The 20,451-nt window shown below is 52.4% G+C and overlaps 1 protein-coding gene across 1 annotated transcript in view; it reads left to right on the top strand.

Moving 5' to 3' along the window:
* The first annotated feature begins 3,037 nt into the window (after window positions 1-3,037).
* Col13a1 (collagen type XIII alpha 1 chain) overlaps window positions 3,038-20,451 on the top strand; it is a 139,535-nt gene continuing 122,121 nt past the window's right edge. The window contains exon 1 of the mRNA XM_032889262.1: window positions 3,038-3,822. Within this exon, the coding sequence (XP_032745153.1) occupies window positions 3,535-3,822 (288 nt within the window). The 5' untranslated portion in view covers window positions 3,038-3,534. The remainder of the gene's footprint in view (window positions 3,823-20,451) is intronic.

Genomic DNA, 20,451 nt, shown 5'->3' with positions numbered 1-20,451 from the left:
TGGTTTTCCTGAACTCTCCACTCCAGAATCCAGGTTTTCTTATGTCTGTAGCTGTGCTGTGTAACACAACCTGGGGAGATACAACACATGTTTATTCACTCCACATAGGGAATCCATGACAACCCAAGTGCAGATACCACCAAAGTGCAACTAGGGTGAACCAATGTGCTTTATTGGAGTTACAGGAGAATAGGTAGAGTGACTTATAGGAGCAGCAGTGACTCAGCCAGTTATATCATCAAAGCTGTCCCCAGCATGGGTGATAGCTCACAAAGCTGGATTCTGGAACGCACTGCCCAGACTGTTTGCAGCTCAACAAGCTGGAAAGCGTTCTTTCCAAGTGAATCTGGTCTAATCCTCTTCCAGGCAGTTCGTTCTTTGCAGCTTTGTTCTTCTTAGAGTCTTCTTTGCAGCTCAGCTTCTCACTCTCTTTGCTTTTATTGCTTATTCTAACAGGGAGGGGCCTAGCGAATCTGGTCAGTTTCAGGGACTTCCTGAAGCTCGTTTTGTTTACTTTCCTGATTAAGGAGCTTCCCTGTAGGATGAAATGTTTCAGTCTGGAAGGAAACTGTTACCTAACAAGCTGTGACTGTAGATCAAAGTCAGGTTCTTTGGTTAGGATTGGGGGGTCCCCTGTTTTGCTGCAAAGCAGAAATTCCTAGGGACTTTTCTGGACCATCACATCCCTGCTCTGTTGCCTGGACATCCCCAAACGTCCTTCTTCAGTGTCTTCTCATTCATGGCTCTCCACTGCTCCGCCTTATATATCAGCTGTGTGTGGGCACGGCTTAGTTGCTTCTCTCCGTATCCCTAAATGCTAGGTTTAAATCAAGTCTAATTTGTTTGCAACATTGATCCAAGGGGGTGGTGCCTAACATGAAAAACTAAAACCAAAGCAAACTACCCCCCAAATTTTTCCAGAGGAAGACATTGAAACAATGCAGAAGAAAAGTAAAGCAAAGGTTTACTTGTTGCAAAACTCCCTCCAGATATGGAGAGGTGCAGACTATCTGTCATCACCTTGTCCTCCTGGGTCCAATTTGTTCCCATTCTATAGACAGGGAGGGAGCAGGGGTGTGTGTGTGTCAGCAGCAGCCATGAGCTATTTACTGAGTGCCTACTGTTTGCTCTACCTTTATTTCTTCCCTGAGTCCTCCCGAAAGATCTAGATCCTTTATCATAAGCCCATTTCATTTAGCTATTTAGTTTTTCTTTGAAACAGGATCTCATGTAGCCCACGCCGCCCTCAAACTCACCGTGTAGCCGGGAATGACCTTGAACTTATGGTCCTCCTGCCTCTGTCTCCCAAGTGCGGGGATTACAGACTAGTACCACTACACCTGGTTTATTTTAAACCCACTGTCAGAAAAGCGCTTTTTGTTGTTGTTGGTGGTGGTGGTTTTACTTACTGCATGGGGTCTCTCAGAGCCTTGGGTTTGGACATTTTTTTTCTGAGCCTTGAAACCTCAATCTCAAAAATACTGCAGCCCCAAACGTTTTCAGTTTGCTGCGTCAGCTCAGTGATACGAACCCCTCGGTTCAAGCCAGCCTTTCGGACTGACCAGGGCAGGGCGTGGAGAAGCCTCCTCAACTCGCTCAATTTCCTGCAGTGAAAATTGCGGCTGAGAAACTCTCCGGCGCCCCCTAGTGGTCCTGGATGCCACTGTGTTCTCAGGCATTCATACTGAGAGGAGATTCTCTTGACCGGGCTGGGGACTCAGAGGCCTGTTTGCTAATGAGACACATCAAGGAAATATTGACACTGGACTTCCTGTGTCCGCTGCATCGCTTTCTAGCCCTCTAGTTCTCCGTGGTAGCTGAGTGCCTAGCAGTCAGTCTTACATTAAGCCTATATAAGTACTGAATTACAAGCTCCCATTCCGTAGATGTGCACTAATGTTTGCATTTCATACAAAACCTCTTCTCACTGGTCAACATGCAAAATATAAAGTTTGCCTTGTTATTAGGAAAGAACATCCACTCCCACACCCCTGTCACACAAACCCCACTTCCGATTCGCAGTTCAAGGGCCAGCCTACCCTCCCCTGCCCGATGCTTCAGCCCCACTACCTCAGTTGCAGGAATGTCCAGAGGCCCAAAGAAATGAGAACTCTACTGACAGACGTCACTCGTAGTGGGGGGTGGGGTGAAAAAAGGAAAGAAAATATCAAATGCAGAACGCCCTTCTACACGCAAGGAAGCCACGCAGGCGGGATACCGTTAGCTTTGAGGGGGATAAGAGGAGATGGAGTGGGAATGTATGACAATTGCAAAGCTTTGGTGGCTTGCACTTCTAGGTTGTCTTGTCTGCTATGGGTCTCAGATCAACATAAATAAGAGTAACCCCACCCCGAGTCTGTTAGACATCCTAGGATAAACCCGGGCGGTGGGCGTGACCCCTGATAAATCTCTGTTCCGTAGTTATTTAAGTCTAGTCCTGAAAGAAAAGAGACGTCAATGCCGCTGCCCCGAAGCGCTGGTTTTTCCACTCTGAGGGAAATGGTGACAAGGTCCCACCAGAGACACCTGCAAAGAGCAGGGACCCTGGGTGGAAATGGGTAAGGGAAAGAGTATCTGCTGTGGTCATGGCAACTCAGGACATACATGCAGGCGCCCTGACAGTGGTTCAACCCGTTGCCAGGAGGGTCCCCGAGGCCCCGGGAAAGGGGAATGCTATGGTGCGGTGTGTTGGGTGCCAGGAGGGTTCCCGATGTCCCGATGGTGCGGGGTGCTGTGATGCTCGGTCCCTATGTCTTTGAGATCTTGAGTGTGAATCTATGGAAAGGAAGAGGAGCGCAGCCCCGGCTCCACCCCACACCCCCTCCCCGCCTATAAATAACCCCAAGTGTCACTTCAAAGGGCACCAGGAGCCCCGGACAGGGGCTACCGAGGTCGGCGGGGCCCCGCACACCACGCCCCCACCCCAGGCGACTTTGCATAAATAAACAAACCCCAGCCGCGGCCCCGCAGGAGGCGGAGGAGGAGCGGGAGGAGGGCGAGGGAGGGGCGCGGGAGATTAGTTTGGGAAGTAGCGCCCGGCGCTCATCCGATCCGCGCGGCCGCGCCGGCTGTGTCAAGTTACAGAGGCGCCGGAATCGGCCCCAGCGCGGCTCACTGCAGCCACGACCCACCTCTGCCCATGGGGCCCTGCATGCGCGCCCCTTCGCCCGGGGACTGACACCCGCTCTCCCCGGAGACACAAAACACCCAGAAGGACCCCGAGCGTCGCACGAGCCTGAGGACTCTGCAGAAGCGGGAAGGGAAAGAGCGGGCAGTGGAGCCAGATCCCCGAACTTGGAACATTCTTCGAAATAACTTTTTTCTTACTTTGGTGTACTCCGATCGCGTCTGCTGCTCTTGGCTGCCCTCAACTCCGACTGCTCATTTTTGGTCCTTTTTGGCGAGCAAAGGAAAGGGACGTCCTCTAGCCACGCTAGCTCTCTTTCACCCTGCTTCTTAGTTTGGATCGCACCTCTTTGATCTCATTTTTATTTATTCTATTTATTTATTTATTGGCTCTCAAGACGCGAGGGGATGGTGGCGGAGCGCGCCCGCAAAGCGGCAGCCTCCAGCAACCGCGGCCCTGGGGATCTGGGCGCGCCAGGGCCCGGGACAGTGGCGCTGGCTGAGCAGTGCGCTAGGCTGCCGAGCCCCGGGTGCTGCGGACTGCTGGCTCTGGCGTTGTGCTCGCTGGCGCTCAGCCTGCTCGCCCACTTTCGGACGGCCGAGCTGCAGGCCCGGGTGCTGCGCCTGGAATCGGAGCGCGGGGAACAGCAGATGGAGAAAGCTATTTTGGGACGAGTCAACCAACTGCTGGACGAGGTTTGTGCCCTTTGTTGCTGCCTTTTATCCCCACCCCGAGGCGCCCTCTCGCGCAGTCCCGGGACTCCACGAGCCGGTGCGGGCCGGTGCTCTTTTGCACGTTCGCCCAGGTTGCCTGTACTAGAACTGTGGGCAGGCATCACCGCTGAGCTTCCAGAGATCCAGTGCACCAGGCCGGCATGTGCCCGACCTCCCAGCCCCGGGAGACCCCGGGTCTTGAGCTGGAGGTGCCCTACGTGCGGCGGTCAGGTGGAGAAAGGCAGGGCGCGCAAAAGGTGCGCAGAGGCCGCCTGGACTAGTTGCGGGGAAATAGGCTGGTGGGGGTATGATTGCGAGGGTTCTGGTGGTCCTGCCTGCTCCACGAGGGTGGGTGCTGCCTGGTTTTTATGGTTACATTTGGAAGCAGGGCAAGAGAGTGAGCCATTTAAGGACCTAAAGTGACGGTTTCTAAAGCGAATTGCTCTTTGCTCGCCCCCGTTTGCGCTTTCTGGCCCCTAAGGCCCAAGTGTGAGTTGCCTGGCTCTGTCCTCCTCAGGGCCCCGTTAACCTATGACTCTCTAGCTGTGGCCTCTGGGTTGGTCCTAACTCCATCCCTGCAACTGGGAAAAGGATTCAACTCTTTCTCCTTGTCCCTGAATGTCCTCCTTCCCAGGTAGTTCAAAAGTTACTAATGCGTGTCTTCGCTGGGGGAATCCTGAGAGTGCGCGTGACAGTGGCATCCTCCTTGGGACGGCGGGAAAAGCAGACTCAAGTGGGACGGAGTGTGGGCGATAAGGAGGGAACGTTGAACACCACAAGATGGAGTGGGCTGTTGGCCTAAGAGAATTTGAAAATCACAGTGGGAGGTGTGCGGGACAGTAACCGCAAAGGTTCTGCTAAAAAACGCCAGCAAGCAGCGCTGGGCTTTTGTACCCACTTTGGGATTTATTGGGATGCTGTGCAAACTGGGACAAATACTGTAACCTCTCTGAGCATACAGGATGATGGTAAGCATTAGCCAGATCCAACAGGGTTGGGTCTCCTGCAGTTAGATTTCTCTGGGGTGCTTCTTTTCTAGTAATTCCGTAGATGGCCCCATGGGGGAAGTCACAGGCCACAGCATAGCGGGTGTCCCACGCCTGCTACTACAGCCCATTGCCACGACTGGCCAGAACTAAGAAGGCTCAGTCAGGCCACCCACAGTTCCCTGGGCTTCGGGGCAATCTCTGGACTCTGGCTGGTTGGCTGAGTGGGGGAGGGGCACCGTGTGGACTGTTTAGAGGGTGGCAAACACCTCCTCGTGTGCATCTACCCCTCCCTGTGCCATTTCTCCTGGTCCTCTATTTATCTCTCCTGTAGTGTCCCCTGTTTCAAGAAGAAGCTTGTGTTTACCCTGCTGACTCTTTGGCCCTAACCTCTAGAATTGAGAAGCACCCCAAAGATGATCAGAAGTGACCCCATTTTACAGAGTAGAAAATGAAACGAGTTCTTGAGATGGGCAGTAGGTTGTTCAGGGCCATATGGTGACATCCGGTGTCCGGTGTTCAAGCTAAGCCTCCCTACCGTGCACTCCTTGCTGAGGGGTAGCTGCGGTGGGGGGGGGGGCAACTGCCCCGGGGAACACTTCAGTCTTCCCGAACTTGAATGGGACATAGAAAGAAAATGAGTAGACATCATGTCTGGAGGGAAACCTTACAATCGTGAAGGAAAACTGGCCAGGAAATGTCTTATATACAACATAAGGAGGCTTCCTGAGGAAATGAGTTTTAGGGCAAGACCAAGCGTGATTAGGAGTTTGCCTGGCACAGGAGGTAAGCATCAGACTTTATGCTGAGACAACCCCACCACCACCCGGAGAACAGACTCTGGAGGATGGAGCTAGAGGTGGGGGCAGGGCTGCTTTGGGGCGGTGAATGGTGACTAAACCATGGGAACCTGGGAGAGTGGAATAGTTCAAAGTGAGGCTAGGCAACCCAGATCAAAAAGGGCCTCAGGGATTGCTAGACAGGAAAATGGGAAAATGGGGGGCTAACAAAGTATTTAATGGAAAATGTTTATGTCCCTCAAATGGGAATTAAGGCTGACAGGAGACAGTTTAGGGCCTGTGGCAGTGGCCAGGGGTGATACTGGGGACAGGGCTAAGTGGATGTGGTAGCTTCAGGGGTGATGGCACCGGGAAACAGTAGTCTGGGGATGTTGGAGGTAGGTTCCTGTCACAGAACCCGGAAAGTCTGGGGTCTGCAGTCTGAGACACTCAAAGGCCACCTAGTCTCATACAGTAATCACTAGCATATTTGACTTATTCTATTGAAATTAAATAAAAATCACACTGGAGTCCATCATGCACTCTAGTCTCACAGAAAGTGCTCAGCAGACAGGGGAGCTGGTGACTGGCTGAGTTTCTTGTTGCTGTGACAAAAATAGCCTGCCCAGAACAACACAAGGGAGTTGGCTCACAGTTCGGAGGTTTCAGTGTCTCAGGTAGGAGGGGGCAGAACAACTGTCTCCCTCCAGCTCCCAGCAGACCTCCAGCTGCAGGCGCTGCTCTGTCAGGTTCCTCTGTACTGACTTAACCCTCTCTGGAATCGCTCTCACAGACACACGGGGGGGGGGGTGTGCTTCAACCCTCTAGACTCTTCTTGATTCGATCAGGTTGATAAGGTTAAACACCACAATAGGCAGCTGCGAGGCCTGTGAAACTGTCTCCAGAGAAACTTCCCGGGTTATTTCCCACATATAAGCAAAGAACAGGAGAGAGGAAGGGGTGAGCCCTGACAAGGAGGGCTCAGCGGGTGGAAGGACTTGCTGAATAAGCCTCAAGAACCGAGTTTAATCCCTGGAACCCACAGACTTATATCCTAGCTTCCACAGGAGTGCACGTGCATGCAGACTCAAGCAAGAGCACCCATATGCGCACACAGTGATGATAAGTAATTTTAACTAAAAAAAAAAAAAAAAAAAGTGGATGAGGCTAGACCAGGATGAGAGAGGGAGGGCCATGTAGTTTGGTTTCGAAACAGATTTGTGAAAGGGTTGGGAAGGGAGTCCCTGCTGACACAGGGGGCTAGAGGGCTTAGGGGCTAAGATTAAATTCTCTGCTGCTCTGGGCCTAGAGTGGACTGTACCACCCCCTGCAGTTAGGTTTCTTGGCTGCTAAATCCAGGCTCCAAATCCACCCTGGGAACTGCTGTGAGACCCTCGGGAGGTGGCAGACAGCAAGATGCAGGAAGGAATGGCCCCACCAGCAGGAGGGGATGGTGCCCCAGGGAAGGGGTCCCCCGGGGTAGCAATTCCTGGAGCAGATGGGCCTGATCCCCTCCTTAAGGAAGGAGAGAGGGACTTCAGAAGGGGCCTGTGCGGTGGTCTGTTGGTCCGCTGAAATCCGGAGAGACATGAAGTGTGCAGAAGATGGAGACTGGGTTTGTAGGTCTGAGAAGGAGGGTGCTGGCAGGGCAGGCCAAGCAGAAGGACCAGTAGGAAAGGACATTTGGGAAGAAGTGAGCAAGGCCACCCCCGCACCCCCAACCCTGGGCTGCTGGTGGATAGGTCACCACTGGGAGAAGACCTAGGATGGGGAGGTTGGGTTGATTCCCTGCCAGCACCTCTCTGTAGTGTGGGACCCTTAATGAGTCCTCCAGCTGCCTGACAGTTGATTTCCTTGCTGTGAAGAAAGAAGCTGGAATGTCCCAAATGGAGAAAATCAGATGACACCTAGGCTAGACTGGGCAGGAGATGGGAAGAGAGCGGGGCAGCGGGGGAAGGGGGGCAGGATTGAGATTAAAAACAGCCGAATTCATTTTGGAGGCCCAGGACTGGGGATGGGACAGTGTCTTGAAGCCCCTGGCCTGCGGACTCTGAGGGAGGCCAGATAGACTGCCACCCCAATTACAATGGTGTTTCTAGTACCCTTGTATTGTCCCTCGGAGTGGCTCATAGGAAGTTCCAAGGTCATGTATGTGGCCAGGATGGCACCTCCTGACCTCCCCACTCTGCAATGGCTGGCTCTATCCTACCCCGCTTTATAGATAAAGACCGGTGTCGCTGAACCTCCCTCCCGTTCCTTGTGACTCATTTCTTCCACCTTGGGGAAATCGCTGGGAAAGGAAGTCATAGAAACTTCCAGGCTGAGATGTTGACAGAGTGCAGGCAGACCCCCCCCACCCCTAAAAAGACCTGTTTATGAGAATGTGTCACGTCTGTAGGGTATGTGTACAGGGACTTTTTATTGGGCTATTGAGAGGAGAGATCAAAGCAATGGCAAAAAGATTACAACACTAGGCTGTGGGCCGAGAGGTGGGCACTGAATGGAGCAGGCTAGGTCACAGGGTGGGTTGCCTGTGCAGCCGTGTCCTGGGTACCTGACAGCCGTCTGCGCCTGGGAAGTAGACAGGCCTTCGAGATCCTCAAACACAGCCCAGTGTGCCACTGAGTCCATCCCAAATCACGCTTCCTTTTGTGTGAGGAGGGATGCCTGGGGCCCTCACTCTGCAATGGGAAGAAGACAGGGCCAGAAGATTCTCTTTCACTGGCATCAAAGGACCAGGACAGGAGCCTACTGGAAAGACATAGGAGTTTTGTCTCTTCCGCGGCACCCTAGTTAACTGCTAGCTCATTGGTGGGTTAGTGGTGGTTAGTACTTGTTACATGAGTGCCTAGCTCTGGTTCCAGGGTTCTCAGTGGCCCATTGATCGCAGGATGCTTTCCCATCAAGTTTTGCGAGGCCTTGAGTCTTGCAGTCATGATCCAGGAAGCTTCGGAGAGCAAGAAGCTTCGGAGAGCAAGAGTTGACGCCCAAAGTGAAGAGAGACGTTTCATGACCTGAAGTTTTGTTTTGTTTTAAATAGGGTGGAGGAAGTCAGGGAGAGCTGTCAAAGTCTCTGTGCAGAGGCTTCTCAGGAGGCTGGCAGGAGGTGTCAGGAAGTGAAAGTGTCAGAACGAAGTCCTGTTGGTCCCTCCCAGAAAGATGTCTTTCTGCCTTACTCCAAATCCTTCTAGATTCTTCTCAGTGTCCTCTGGAGAGATCTCTGACGCCATGAGAACTCCCTTCCCTCTCTGACTTGCCCGGGGGCATTTCCTGGCTAGGCCTAAAATGACATTTAGCACAGAGAAAGAAAAAGTGGACACAGCACACGGCGCTGGCTTCCTTGCCCAATGGTGGCAGACATTACTAAACACTCAGTGAGCGTTCTCCCTGAGCTTGGTCAGACCTCTCAGTCCTTCTCCATCCAGGACACTGGGCTATACTCCCAGCCCATCGGAGCCCATACACAAGGTCTACTGGCCATCTGTGACAGCCCCAGGCACATGGACCAGGTGTCCTCCTCTGCATAACCGTTAAATGTCCTATCTCCCCATTTATCCACACAACCTAGTAAGAGGGCCAGAGGCTGATTATTAACCATAGTCTGGGAAGTGGTGGGTAGATTTTACCTATGTGTGTACATGTGCATGCAGGTTTACAGATGTGTGGAGACAAGAGGGCAGCCTGAGGGGTGTGTGTTTGTGTGTGTGTGTGTGTGTGTGTGTGTGTGTTTTGGGTGTGTCACAGGATCTCTCACTAGCTTGGAACTTGCCAAGTAGGCTAGGCTGACTGGTCAGTGATCCCCAGTGATCTTCCTGCCTCTGCCTCTGCCTCTCTGCCTCTCTGCCCTCCTGCCCCCTGCCTTCCTGCCCCCCTGCCTCTGCCTCTGCCTCTGCCCCTGCCTCTCTGCCTCTCTGCCCTCCTGCACCCCTGCCCCCTGCCCCCCCCCTGCCTGCCCCTGCCCCTGCCCCTGCCCCTGCCTCTGCCCCTGCCCCTGCCCCTGCCCCTGCCCCTGCCCCTGCCCCTGCCCCTGCCCCTGCCCCTGCCCCTGCCCCTGCCCCTGCCCCTGCCCCTGCCTCTGCCTCTGCCTCTGCCTCTGCCTCTGCCTCTGCCTCTGCCTCTGCCCTCTGCCTCTGCCTCTGCCCATGCCAGGATTACAAGCACACCCCCCCCACACCCGGCCCCTGTTTCTGATTTCAGGTCCTCATGCTTGCGACAACACTGTAGCAACTGAGCTCACTCTCCCCACTCTGATTCGGCATCTTGCTGGGGGCTGGGGAAAGTATTCAAGCCAACTGAGACACTCATGCTTCCAGCCCCAGCTGTGGCTTAGCATTTGCTCCCACAGCATCCCAGGAAAAGGGGCTTCATAGCAGCCGGCAGCAGAGGGTACAGTATTCAGGCAGCATGCCTGGCCCTGGCTGGAGGTTGGGGATGACTCCTTATCACTTCTGCCTGCTTGCAGCAGCTGGACATCTTCCCCTTTAACCCCCAACCCCCAAGGTCGAGTGTTCCATCTACTCCTTCCTAGCTTGCTTGGCGACATTTTGCAGGGGCCTGGGGGAGAGGTGCGGAATAATATCACCGGCATGCCCCAATATCATGGCGTCACAGAGCTCTCAGCCACTAGTTGGGTGAAACTCGGGATCCTGATTAGAAAAATACAGGTGGCAGAGCCCTCTGCGTGGAGCTGACGGCTGATCGGGTGAAATCATCCAAGTGTGCTGCTGTAACCACTGACACTCCCTACCCCCATCAAGTGTGACTGGACAGACAGCACAGCAATCTCGGCATGAATAGCTACGTTTACTGGGGACTTACTGTGGACCTGGCACTCACTGTTCAGAGCTCCGGATCTATTCATCCCCGGAAGCGGTGCAGCAATCCTGTGTGTGCTTTCTGTATCGGCCATTCCTTTTCGGACATCGAAGTTGAAGCCCACAGAGGTCAGGTGACTTGCCCAGGGTCACATGGCTAGCGAATAGTAGTGACAAGTCAGCACAGTCACTAGCATGTGCTTGCCTGTACAGAGAAGACTAAGGAGGTACTCAGCTGGCTGCGCCCCTACAGAGGAGAGGCTGGACTGAACTGGCTTGGCGCCTGCCTTGTGTTACTGCCCATTGTAAGAGTGGCTGTTTCTTCCTTCTCGCCTTGGTAAGGAAGACCCTAAGGAGAGTCTTCATCCTGTCCGGACCTCAGCGATGCTGGGCTCTTCGAGTGTGGGTTCCTACTGCTCACACCCGGAGCTGCTTCATCACAAGTCTGGGCTCCCCCGATGGATAGCCAGAGCCACATTCCCTGTTCATATTCTCTCTCTCTCTCTCTCTCTCTCTCTCTCTCTCTCTCTCATCCCTGTCTCTCTCTCATCCCTGTCTCTCTGTCTCTCCCTCTATCTCTCTGTCTCTCCCTCTATCTCTGTCTCTCTCTGTCTCTCCCTCTATCTCTCTGTCTCTGTCTCTCCCTCTATCTCTGTCTCTCCCTCTATCTCTGTCTCTCCCTCTATCTCTGTCTCTCCCTCTATCTCTGTCTCTCCCTCTATCTCTCTGTCTCTGTCTCTCTCTCTGTCTCTTTCCCTCCTCCCTCCCTCCCCCCCTCTCTGCATGTACCCTGAGCATGCCAAGGCCTTTCCTCAGCCAGTTTCAGGGGAAACTGAGGCCCAGGGCTGGGGAGGGCTGAGCTAGGCTGGGAACACTCAGGAGTGAGCTGCTGCTGGCAGCTGGGCTCCCCTGGCCCTGCAGCTGGGCACAAAAGGGACAGAACTGCCTGGGAGAAGCAGGTCTAGCCTTTCGGGGAACAGTGGACTCCTGTCTCTCTTCTGGAGGCTATTGTGGGGTTCTGGGAAACCCTATGTGGCTGGAGTCCACTCCGGATGAGTCTTTTTAGCTCCTTCCTTGCCTGACCCAACCCCAGCCTCAATGAGGAAGGCAGCCTGGTCTTTCTTCCTTCTCCTCCATGTCTTCTCCCTCCTCCCATCTCTCCTTTCTCAGACTCTCCCTGCCTCTCCCAGGCAGCCTCCTTTTGACCTGGTGTGTAAGCTGCCACAGAGAGGCCTGGATGCCCCAGCTGCTGTCCTGGGCCTCTGACACCCCTGAGAGTCCAATCATGGTTATCGGCTGCACTCTGGGTGTTCTCCCGGGGTGGCTGCAGAGAGTCGGGCTCTGATTGGGTGGCTCGTAGAGACAAGGATGCTGAAGAGAATGGGGTGTACAGGCACTCACTGGGACCCCTCTTCCCTGGCCCTCTGGACCAGTGATAAGATTCTTTGGCCTTACAGAAGGAATGGTTGCCTGGGAGGCCGAGAGTCTGCTGCCTCCAGGCCACCCCAACCCAAGCCTCACTCAGAAAAGGAAAGAAGCCTTGGTCTATAATCAGAATCCTCACAGCAATCTTGGTCCTCGCGCTTACATTCCTCCTATGAGGGGGAGGTTCACTACCTTATATTATTAGGACTTATGACTATTCCAGGGTTGGCCAAATCTCACTTGGAATGTGTTCTTCTTCTTGTCAGAGCTCCAGATGCTTCTGCCCCCTGCCACCACCAATTCCCAGCATGGCTGACAGGAATCTAAAGTTAAACGGAGGAGAAGGGCCTTGCTCGTCTGTATGGGGTGCTCCTCTGTGATCACCTGGCCTCCAGCCTCCCTCGGGCCTGTTTGCTTTCTCCTCCCCACCCCCATCACCGCTCTGCCCCAGCTCTGTTCCTAACTCATTTGCTTACTCTACACACAGACCTTACAGTCACATCGTGTCACAGCTGATACAGTTTAGTCCCATTGCCCTCAGCCCAGGCATGACTCACAAATGCTTGGGTTCAAGTCTAGCCGGGCTGTGTGAGCTCAAGGAAGTGGCTAGACTTCGCTGTGCCTTGAGATGCACCTCTCTAAAATGGGAGTGGTGACTCTAAGAATATCACCCATGAGGGTTCTTTCTAGACTTAAAAAATTGGGAGCTGGAGAGACGGCAAAGTCAATGAAGTGCTTGCCAAGAAAGCCTGGCTCCTCAGCCTGGTTTTGTCTATTGTCTTGTTTTGTTTTGTTAAAGCCAAACACGATGGCATGTGTCTGTAACACCAGCCCTGGGTGAGTGGAAATGGGTAGATCCCAAAGAGCCTCTGGCTGACCAGCCTAGCCCAGTCATCGAGCCCCAGTTCTAATGAGAGACTCGAATTAAAATATGAGTTAGAAAACAATTGCAGACCCCACATGTGTTAGGCTGTGGTCTTTCATACTCATGCACATGCATCCATGCCTACACACACACAAACACACACACATAGATACACACTCACACATACATATACATATATATACACACACAATCACTCACATACATACATATACATATGTATATATTTATACATATGCATACTCATGTATAAACATACATGCATACATATACACACACTCATTTGTACAAACATGCATATATGTACATACACACTCGTATGTACAAACATGTACAAACCTACATATATGTACATACATAACCTCATGTACAAACATACATGCATACATATATATAACATACACAATCATTCACACAGAGTGAATGTGTTTTGGGACCCTCCTGCTATTTGGCTAAGAGATATTTTTATCTCCAACACAGACATGGCATGAAGGCCATGGGCTCCAAGGCAAGCTTCCTGGGTTCTAGTCTGGCCCTCTTACTCCCTCTGTGCCTCAGTTTCCTGCTTGTGAAACAGGTTGTGAGGTCTGCAGAGAGAATGACTAGGCAAGAAGTTTGCGTGGTTTCTCAGAAGTGTGGCATTGTGCTGGCTTCCAGTCATTCCCAGCACCCTCACGCGGTTGTCTGCCTCAGCTCAGCTGTCACCTCCCCGCAATGAGCAGGTGTGTGTGTGTGTGTGTGTGTGTGTGTGTGTGTGTGTGTGCGTGTGTGTCTGTGACCAGCTCTTGACCACCCACTCCTTTCCGATACTACTATGCTAACAGTGGGGTTGTGGACTGTCTTGTGTCACTCTGTATTGGCTTCCCAGGGCCTGCTTTGGGTCCACTTGATCCTGATTATTCTCCAGAGAACATACATGCACCTCAGTCCCTTCCTGGGTGGGGAAGGGGGTAAGGGGGGCATGAAAAGCAGTCTCAGCTCCCCCTGTGCAGAACTCTTGTCCCTGGCTCTGCCCCCTCAGTGGCCTGGCTTCATCTCTCTGGGTCCCTGAGGTGCTATGCACCCATGTCAAGACATTCTACAGACAACTCACAGCCAGTTGAGGGACCTACATAGTTCCTTGACTTCCCAGAGGCAGCAGGCAGACCTTGGGTTAGGTGGACGGAAGAACTTCCCCATCCAGTCTGGAATGCTCCCACACAGGTATAGGCAACTCCCTTTGCTGAGCTTAGGAAGAGGAAGTCACAGCCACCCAGAGACCCTCGCTCCCAGCCCTGGAATCCGTGATCTGTGATCCGGCGCCAAGCTCTGACATAGACTAGAGGGAGGAAGGCAATTCCTTGGGCTCCTTGTGGCCCTCAGCCCTGGAGTGGTCTGAGCGAGTCTGTTTGGGGTTGAGTGGGTGTGGGTGGGTGTGTAGATGTCTGAGTTTCCTCTGCTTTGATTTTACCCAGCCAGCAGATCGGCTGTAGCCCCAGGGCTTGCGGCAGTTCGTGGGCCTGTCCCTTCCTAGGCTCTCTTCCGTGCCCCCTCCCCCACCATCTTTGTGTCTTTCCCTCCCAATCCCTCTTCTGTTACCCCCAACCCCTAACTCCCAACCCCATCCTCCACCTCGTGTTGTTCCGGGGTTTGGGCCACACAGCTAGCTTCAGGCTGCTGGTTTGAGCCTCCGCTCAACACTGTGGGTACTTCCCGGGTCTAGCCCAGGCCCAGCCCAAAGCCACAAGGAGCAGGTCCCAAAGGAAGACCAGAGAGATGCCTGACTGGGTTGTCTTCTGACGCCCAGAGTTAAAGGAGGACCACAGGCAAGGCGTCATCTTCCTCTTTTTTTCCCAGGAGGGGAGAGGCATGGTAAGCCCAGGACAGTCAGTACTCACCCCGTTGGTACCTGTGGGTGGCGTGGGTACACTAGCCCCTACGTGACAGGCAGGAGAGGCAGACCCATATCAGCTCAGGACACGTGCCCACACCACCCCAGCTGAGAAGTAACTAGACTTCCCTCAAGGCTGGTGTCTCCTCTTGTCCGACGTCCTTCCTGCCATCCTGTTAATGCAGCAGGTAATTAAGGCCACCCTCACTCTATGGCTGAGTGTATTGAAGCCCAGATGTTCTATTTGTCGCTGAGAACTGTTAATGTGGATGTTGGGGTGGGGCCCGGCTTGTGGGTCCTCCTATCCATGCTGCAAAGCCCCACAGAGAATAACCAGATGATTCACTGGGGTCCGAGCCCACTCCAGGTAGCCCCAAGGGCAGGTAGGAGCCATACGAATATTTATCAAAATTAATTCTGTGACTTTTTTCTAAAACACTTATTACTATGGATAGTGTAGATTGCTTAATGTGGGTTTTTTTTCGTTTTGTTTTTGTTTTTTTGTTTTTTTTTTTTTTAAAGAATCAGCCAGTGGTAGTGTTAGGGTGAATGCCTTTAATCCCAACACTCGGGTGGCAGAGGCAGATGGATCTCTATTAGTTTGAGGCTAGCCTGGTTTAAAGTAAGTTCCAAGATAGCCAAGGCTACACAGAGAAACCCTGTCTCAAAAAGTCTAAATAAATAAATGTATAAATAAACAAGCAAATGAATGAATGAATGAATGAAAGAAATATTTTCAAGGGATGACCTGGAACTTGCTTTGTAGACCAGGTTAGCCTTGAATCACAGGCTCTGCCTTCAGTGTGCTGGAATTAAAAGCATGGGTCACCAAGCCTGACCTAAAATATTTTGGAGGCGGGGTTTCCTGTAGCTCAGGTTATCTTCAGACTTGGTACGTAGCTGAGAATGATCATGAACTTCCAAGCCTATGGCCATCTGAGTATTTGGGTTAGAGGCGTGGAGCACTGTTCTCAGTTTATCGTACTCAGAACCCTGGGTTAAATCTAGGGTTCTGCCCGTGCCTGCTGTGTGCACATGTTGCATGTAACAGTGTACACGTTAGCGATCTGCTAACAAAGCTATACCTCAGCCACTTTGTTTTGTGGTTTGGTGGCATCTTGTGGGGGACAGTCTCACCTCCCAGGTTAACCTCCAAGTTGCAATGATCCTCCTGCCTCTACCTCCTGTGCACTAGAATTATAGACATACCCCTACTATACCTGGCTTTTTAACTTTCCTTTCTGGTGCAGAGGATTTAAGCCACAACCTAGTCACACCCCAAACAAACACTTTATGCCTCCGAGCTACAGCCTGACCCCATGAAAGTGCCGCTCTAGACTACTGGTGATTATCGCTGGTTCTTGCTGTTTTGCTGCACTGTCTGTCTCAGCACCTGGGCGGTTGACAGGAGATGACAACTTATTTTGCAGCCTCAGCTTGAGGACAGACCCTGGAGTGACAGTCACACTGGGCCTCTGGCCTTGCTCCCCTCTGCTGCCATCTGGATTCCTGTGTAACGGACTCCTGGGTTGGGCAGGTGCCTGGTCCCTTTAAGGGTCCTGAGCTAGGACATATGGAGTGACTGGCCCCTAAGCCCAAGCCGGGTTGGAACTGTGTTCTCTGGGGAAGCGAGTGGCTGCCTGGCATCTTCCCTTTGATACTGACACCGGTGTTTTAATAGCTGCGACCCGTCAGGCCGGTGGTGTTTCAGTGCTGGCCACACAGGGCATTCCAGGAGGCCCTGATCGCCAGCCAAGAGAGCAGAAGGCCCCCCTCGGTGTAGAGTGCTGGAGTCCACCCTCCAACCAGGACTGCAGGGTGCCCCACCCACCTCCAGTCTGGAGTCTCTCACTAGGGCCTCTAACTCTGATACCTAAGAGGCCAGAGCTAGTAGGTTAAGCAACCAATGCTGGCCCCTTGGAGGGTGTGCCTGGGTGACCTGGGTCACTCATTCCCATCTGAGAGGGGTTGGCCAGGACACAGCACCTGACTGAGTGAGTCACAGCCCACCACGACAGACAGGGCTTGAGTCAAGCTGTGACGTCCGATTTGTAAATAGCCCGGGGTGGGGTGGGGTAGGGTGGGGTGGGTTAGGTTACTGGATGTCAGGCTCTGTTGTATGCACTGGGCACACGGTGATGAGGAACACAGAACATTTCGTTCATCTTCGCGTGGAATTTGCCTTCTGTTGGCAAAGAGGAAGCAATAAATGAGAGGGATGAAAATGTAAAGGAGAAGCTCAGTGGTAGAGCGCTTGCCTAGGAAGCGCAAGGCCCTGGGTTCGATCCCCAGCTCCGAAAAAAAAGAACCAAAAAAAAAAAAAAAAAAGAAAATGTAAAGGAGAAAATGAAGGAGAGAAGGAGACAGAAGTATGTAGGTCTGGAATAGGAAGCAAGGAGGGTCTCTATTAGGAGTATGCCAGGTGGACAGCTAGAAAAAGAACATTCTAGAAAGGGAGTAATCACTAGTGCAAAGGCCCTGGGGTAGGGGAAAGCCTGGAGATGTGGTGGCTCCAGCAATGGGCTGCTGGGCCCAGGTTGGATGTAGGGTGCTGACAGTAGGTTTTCAAGGTCACTGGGATCCAGTTGTGTCTGGAGCAGGTGGTGGCGCTGGGGTTGGGGAAAGGGCACTGATGTTTGGTGTCTACAAGGCAGAGGATGGAGGTGTTTGTTGACTGAGTAAGGCAGAGAGTGGGAGAAACTGAGCTGGCTCTGATAGGACACATATGAGAGGGATAGGCAGTAGGCTAGAAGCTTGGTATTGAGACCTCTTCCAAGGATGGCCAAGAGTCACCTGTCAGAAAAGCAGCTGGTCATATGCCCCAGAGGAAGGTCCAGGCTAGAGATGGGGATATGGGGCTGTCTATGATCAGTATAGTTGTTCAAATGAGAACAGATCCCATAGGCTCATCTCTGAATGCTTAGCCTTCAAGGAGTAGAACTGTTTGAAAGGATTAGAAGGATTAGGAGGCGTGGCTTTGTTGGAGGAAGTATGTCTCTGGGGGTTGGGCTTTGAGGTTTCAAAAGCCCCAGTCAAGCCCAAGTGCTTTGTCTCTCCCTCTCCCTCCCTCTCCCTCCCTCTCTCTCCCCTCCCTCTCCCTTCTCTCTTCCTCTTCCTCTCTCCTCTCCACACCCGCCCCCTGCTTTCTTATCAGGATGAAACTCTCAGCTACTTCTCTAGCCCCATGTCTGCTTGACCCCATGCCATGATGATAATAGATTGGGCTTCTGAAACTCTAAGCAATCCCCCAATGAAATTCTTTATTTTATTAGAGTTGCTTTGGCCATAATGTCTCTTCAAAGAATAGAACATTGGCTAAGGCATTCTTAGACAATATTGAAGACCTTAGACCAGGCAAGGAGGCCCTGATCACCAGCCAAGAGAGCAGAAGGGCTCCCTCTGTGTAGAGTGCTGGAGTCCACCCTCCAACCAGGACTGCTGGGTGCCCCACCCACCTCCAGCTTTAGTCTGGAGTCTCTCACTAGGGCCTCTTAACTCTGATACCTAAGAGTTAGAGAACAGAGGTCAGACCCTGGACCATGGCCCTATGGCCTGTGACATTTAGGTAGTAAGTAGATAAGATGGGACTGGCAAAGGAGAAAGAGAGGGACCAGCCAGAGTGGAAGAATGGGAATGTAGAAAGCATGGCTTCCTGGAAGCCAAGTGCAGAAAATGCACAGAGAAGTGTGTAAATACTGCCCCAGGTCAGGAGGACAAGGATTGACCACTAGACTCAGCATCCCAGAGGGCTGATCAGCCACTGGAAGGAAATCCTCTGTCAGGCGAGGAGGAGTAATGGTAGCCAGCTATACTGGTTTGTTTCCTGTGTCAAGTTGACATAAGATAGGGTCATCAAAGAGGGAGGAGCCTCAGATGAGGAAATGCCTCCCAGTTGTAAGGCATTTTCTCAATTAGTGATCAATGGGGGAGGCCCAGCCCGTGGTGGGTGGAGCCATCCCCAGGCTGGTGGTCCTGGGTTCCATAAGAGAGCAGGCTGAGCAAGCTAGGAGGAGCAAGCCAGTAAGCAGCATCCCTCCATGGTCTCTGCATCAGCTCTTGCCTCTGGGTCTCGGCTTCCATTCCTGCTCCTGAGTTCCATCTTGGGTTTCTGCCCTGACTTCCCTTCAGGATGACCTGTAAAGTAAATGTTTCCTTCTACAAATTGCCTTCCAACAAGATGTTAACCACAATAGAAAGCAAACCAGGACAGACATTGTTACCAGGACAGACACTGTTACCAGACATTGCTACTAGGACAGACATTATTACCAGGTTCATGGGGGCCTGCTGTTTGGGGGAGGGCTGTGGAAGGAGTTTGAAACTTGGAGCTGGAAAAGCTGTTGAATACTTGAGCCCAACCAGCTGTTCTGGAGGGGGAGGTTCTGGTGGGGGGAGGGGCACTGAAGAGGATGATGGCAGTTTGGAGGCCAGCTTGGGATGTTTCAGAGGGAAGTGTGTGAGTTCTTCAAAGACCCTCTCAGTGCTGTCCCTGTGATATTTTGAACTGAGCATCTCTGGTATCTCTGATCAGCTACGATTAACAAGAGGCCCAGCACAACTAAGGTGAAACCTTCATTTTGCCAGGACTGAGGAAGCTCTTCAGCTAGAGCTGAGAAAGTAGCAGGAATTAAGAAGAGCCAGCATTGTCTAGGTGATGTCTCCCAGAGCTCTCCACAGGAGGCCAAGGCTGCACTTCATGCTGACAGCCGAACCTGGTGACTGCTTTACAGCCACCCACATCTTGCTGGTCTTGGCAACATGGGAGCTTCTGGATTCACAGAGCCAAGTGTTGCAGCTAAGGCTTGCTACTAGCAGACATCAAAAGAGACCATTGGGGAAGGCACAGCCTCAGTTATAGTAGAGACCCTAGGAATGAAGGGGTCATGGGGGAACCCAGGCCATTGGTAAAGGTGCAGCGTGTGGAGATGCCATGGCTGTCCACCAAGGACAGAAGCCGCTGTAGAGCGGAGCTGGTGTAAGTCTATGAAATACACTGTGTGTGTTCTGTGAATGACAGAGCTGGAGAAATGGAGTCTCCAGAGGTCCTCAGTCATTCCCTGTGCTACCCAGACCAACCTCCTCGTAAGGTCTGATGGTTTGAATAGGAAGGGTCTCGAAGACTCATGTATTTGAATGCCTGGCCCATTATTGAATGGCACTTTAGGAGATGTGGCCTTGTTGGAGGAAGTCTGTCACGGTGTAGACAAGCTTTGAGGTCCTGTGTGTGTGTGTGTGTGTGTGTGTGTGTGTGTGTGTGTGTGTGTGTGTGTGTGTGTGTGTGTGTGATATGTGTGCGAGTGATGTGTATATGTGGTGTGTGTGTGTGTGTGATGTGTGTGTGATATGTGTGGGTGTGTGTGATGTGTGTGATGTGTGGTGTGTGTGTATGTCTGTGTGTGTGATGTGTGTGTGTGTGTGTGTGATGTGTGTGTGTGATGGTGGTATGTGTGTGTGATGTGTGTGTGTGTGTGTGTGTGTGATGTGTTATGTGGTGTGATGATGTGTGTGTGTGTGATATATGTGTGTGTGTGTGTGTATGTGATGTGTGTGGGTGGATGGTGTGTGTGGAGTGTGGTGGTAGGTGTGTGTGATGTGTAATGTGTGTGTGTGTGTGTGTGATGTGTGTGTGTGATGTGTGTGTGTGTGGTGTGTGTGTGTGTGTGTTTATGTGTGTGTGTGTGTGTGTGTGTGTGTGTGTGTGTGTGTGTGTGTGATGTGTGTGGTGTGTATGTGATGTGTGTGTGTGTGTGATGTGTGTGATGAGTGGTGTGTGTGATGTGTAATGTGTGATGTGTGTGTGTGTGATGTGTATGTGGTGTGTGTGTGATGTGTGTGTGGTGTGTGTGTGTGTGTG

This window comes from Rattus rattus, chromosome 18 (assembly GCF_011064425.1).
Source record: "Rattus rattus isolate New Zealand chromosome 18, Rrattus_CSIRO_v1, whole genome shotgun sequence".
NCBI lineage: Eukaryota > Metazoa > Chordata > Mammalia > Rodentia > Muridae > Rattus > Rattus rattus.
This window is presented reverse-complemented; position numbering and strand designations above follow the sequence as displayed.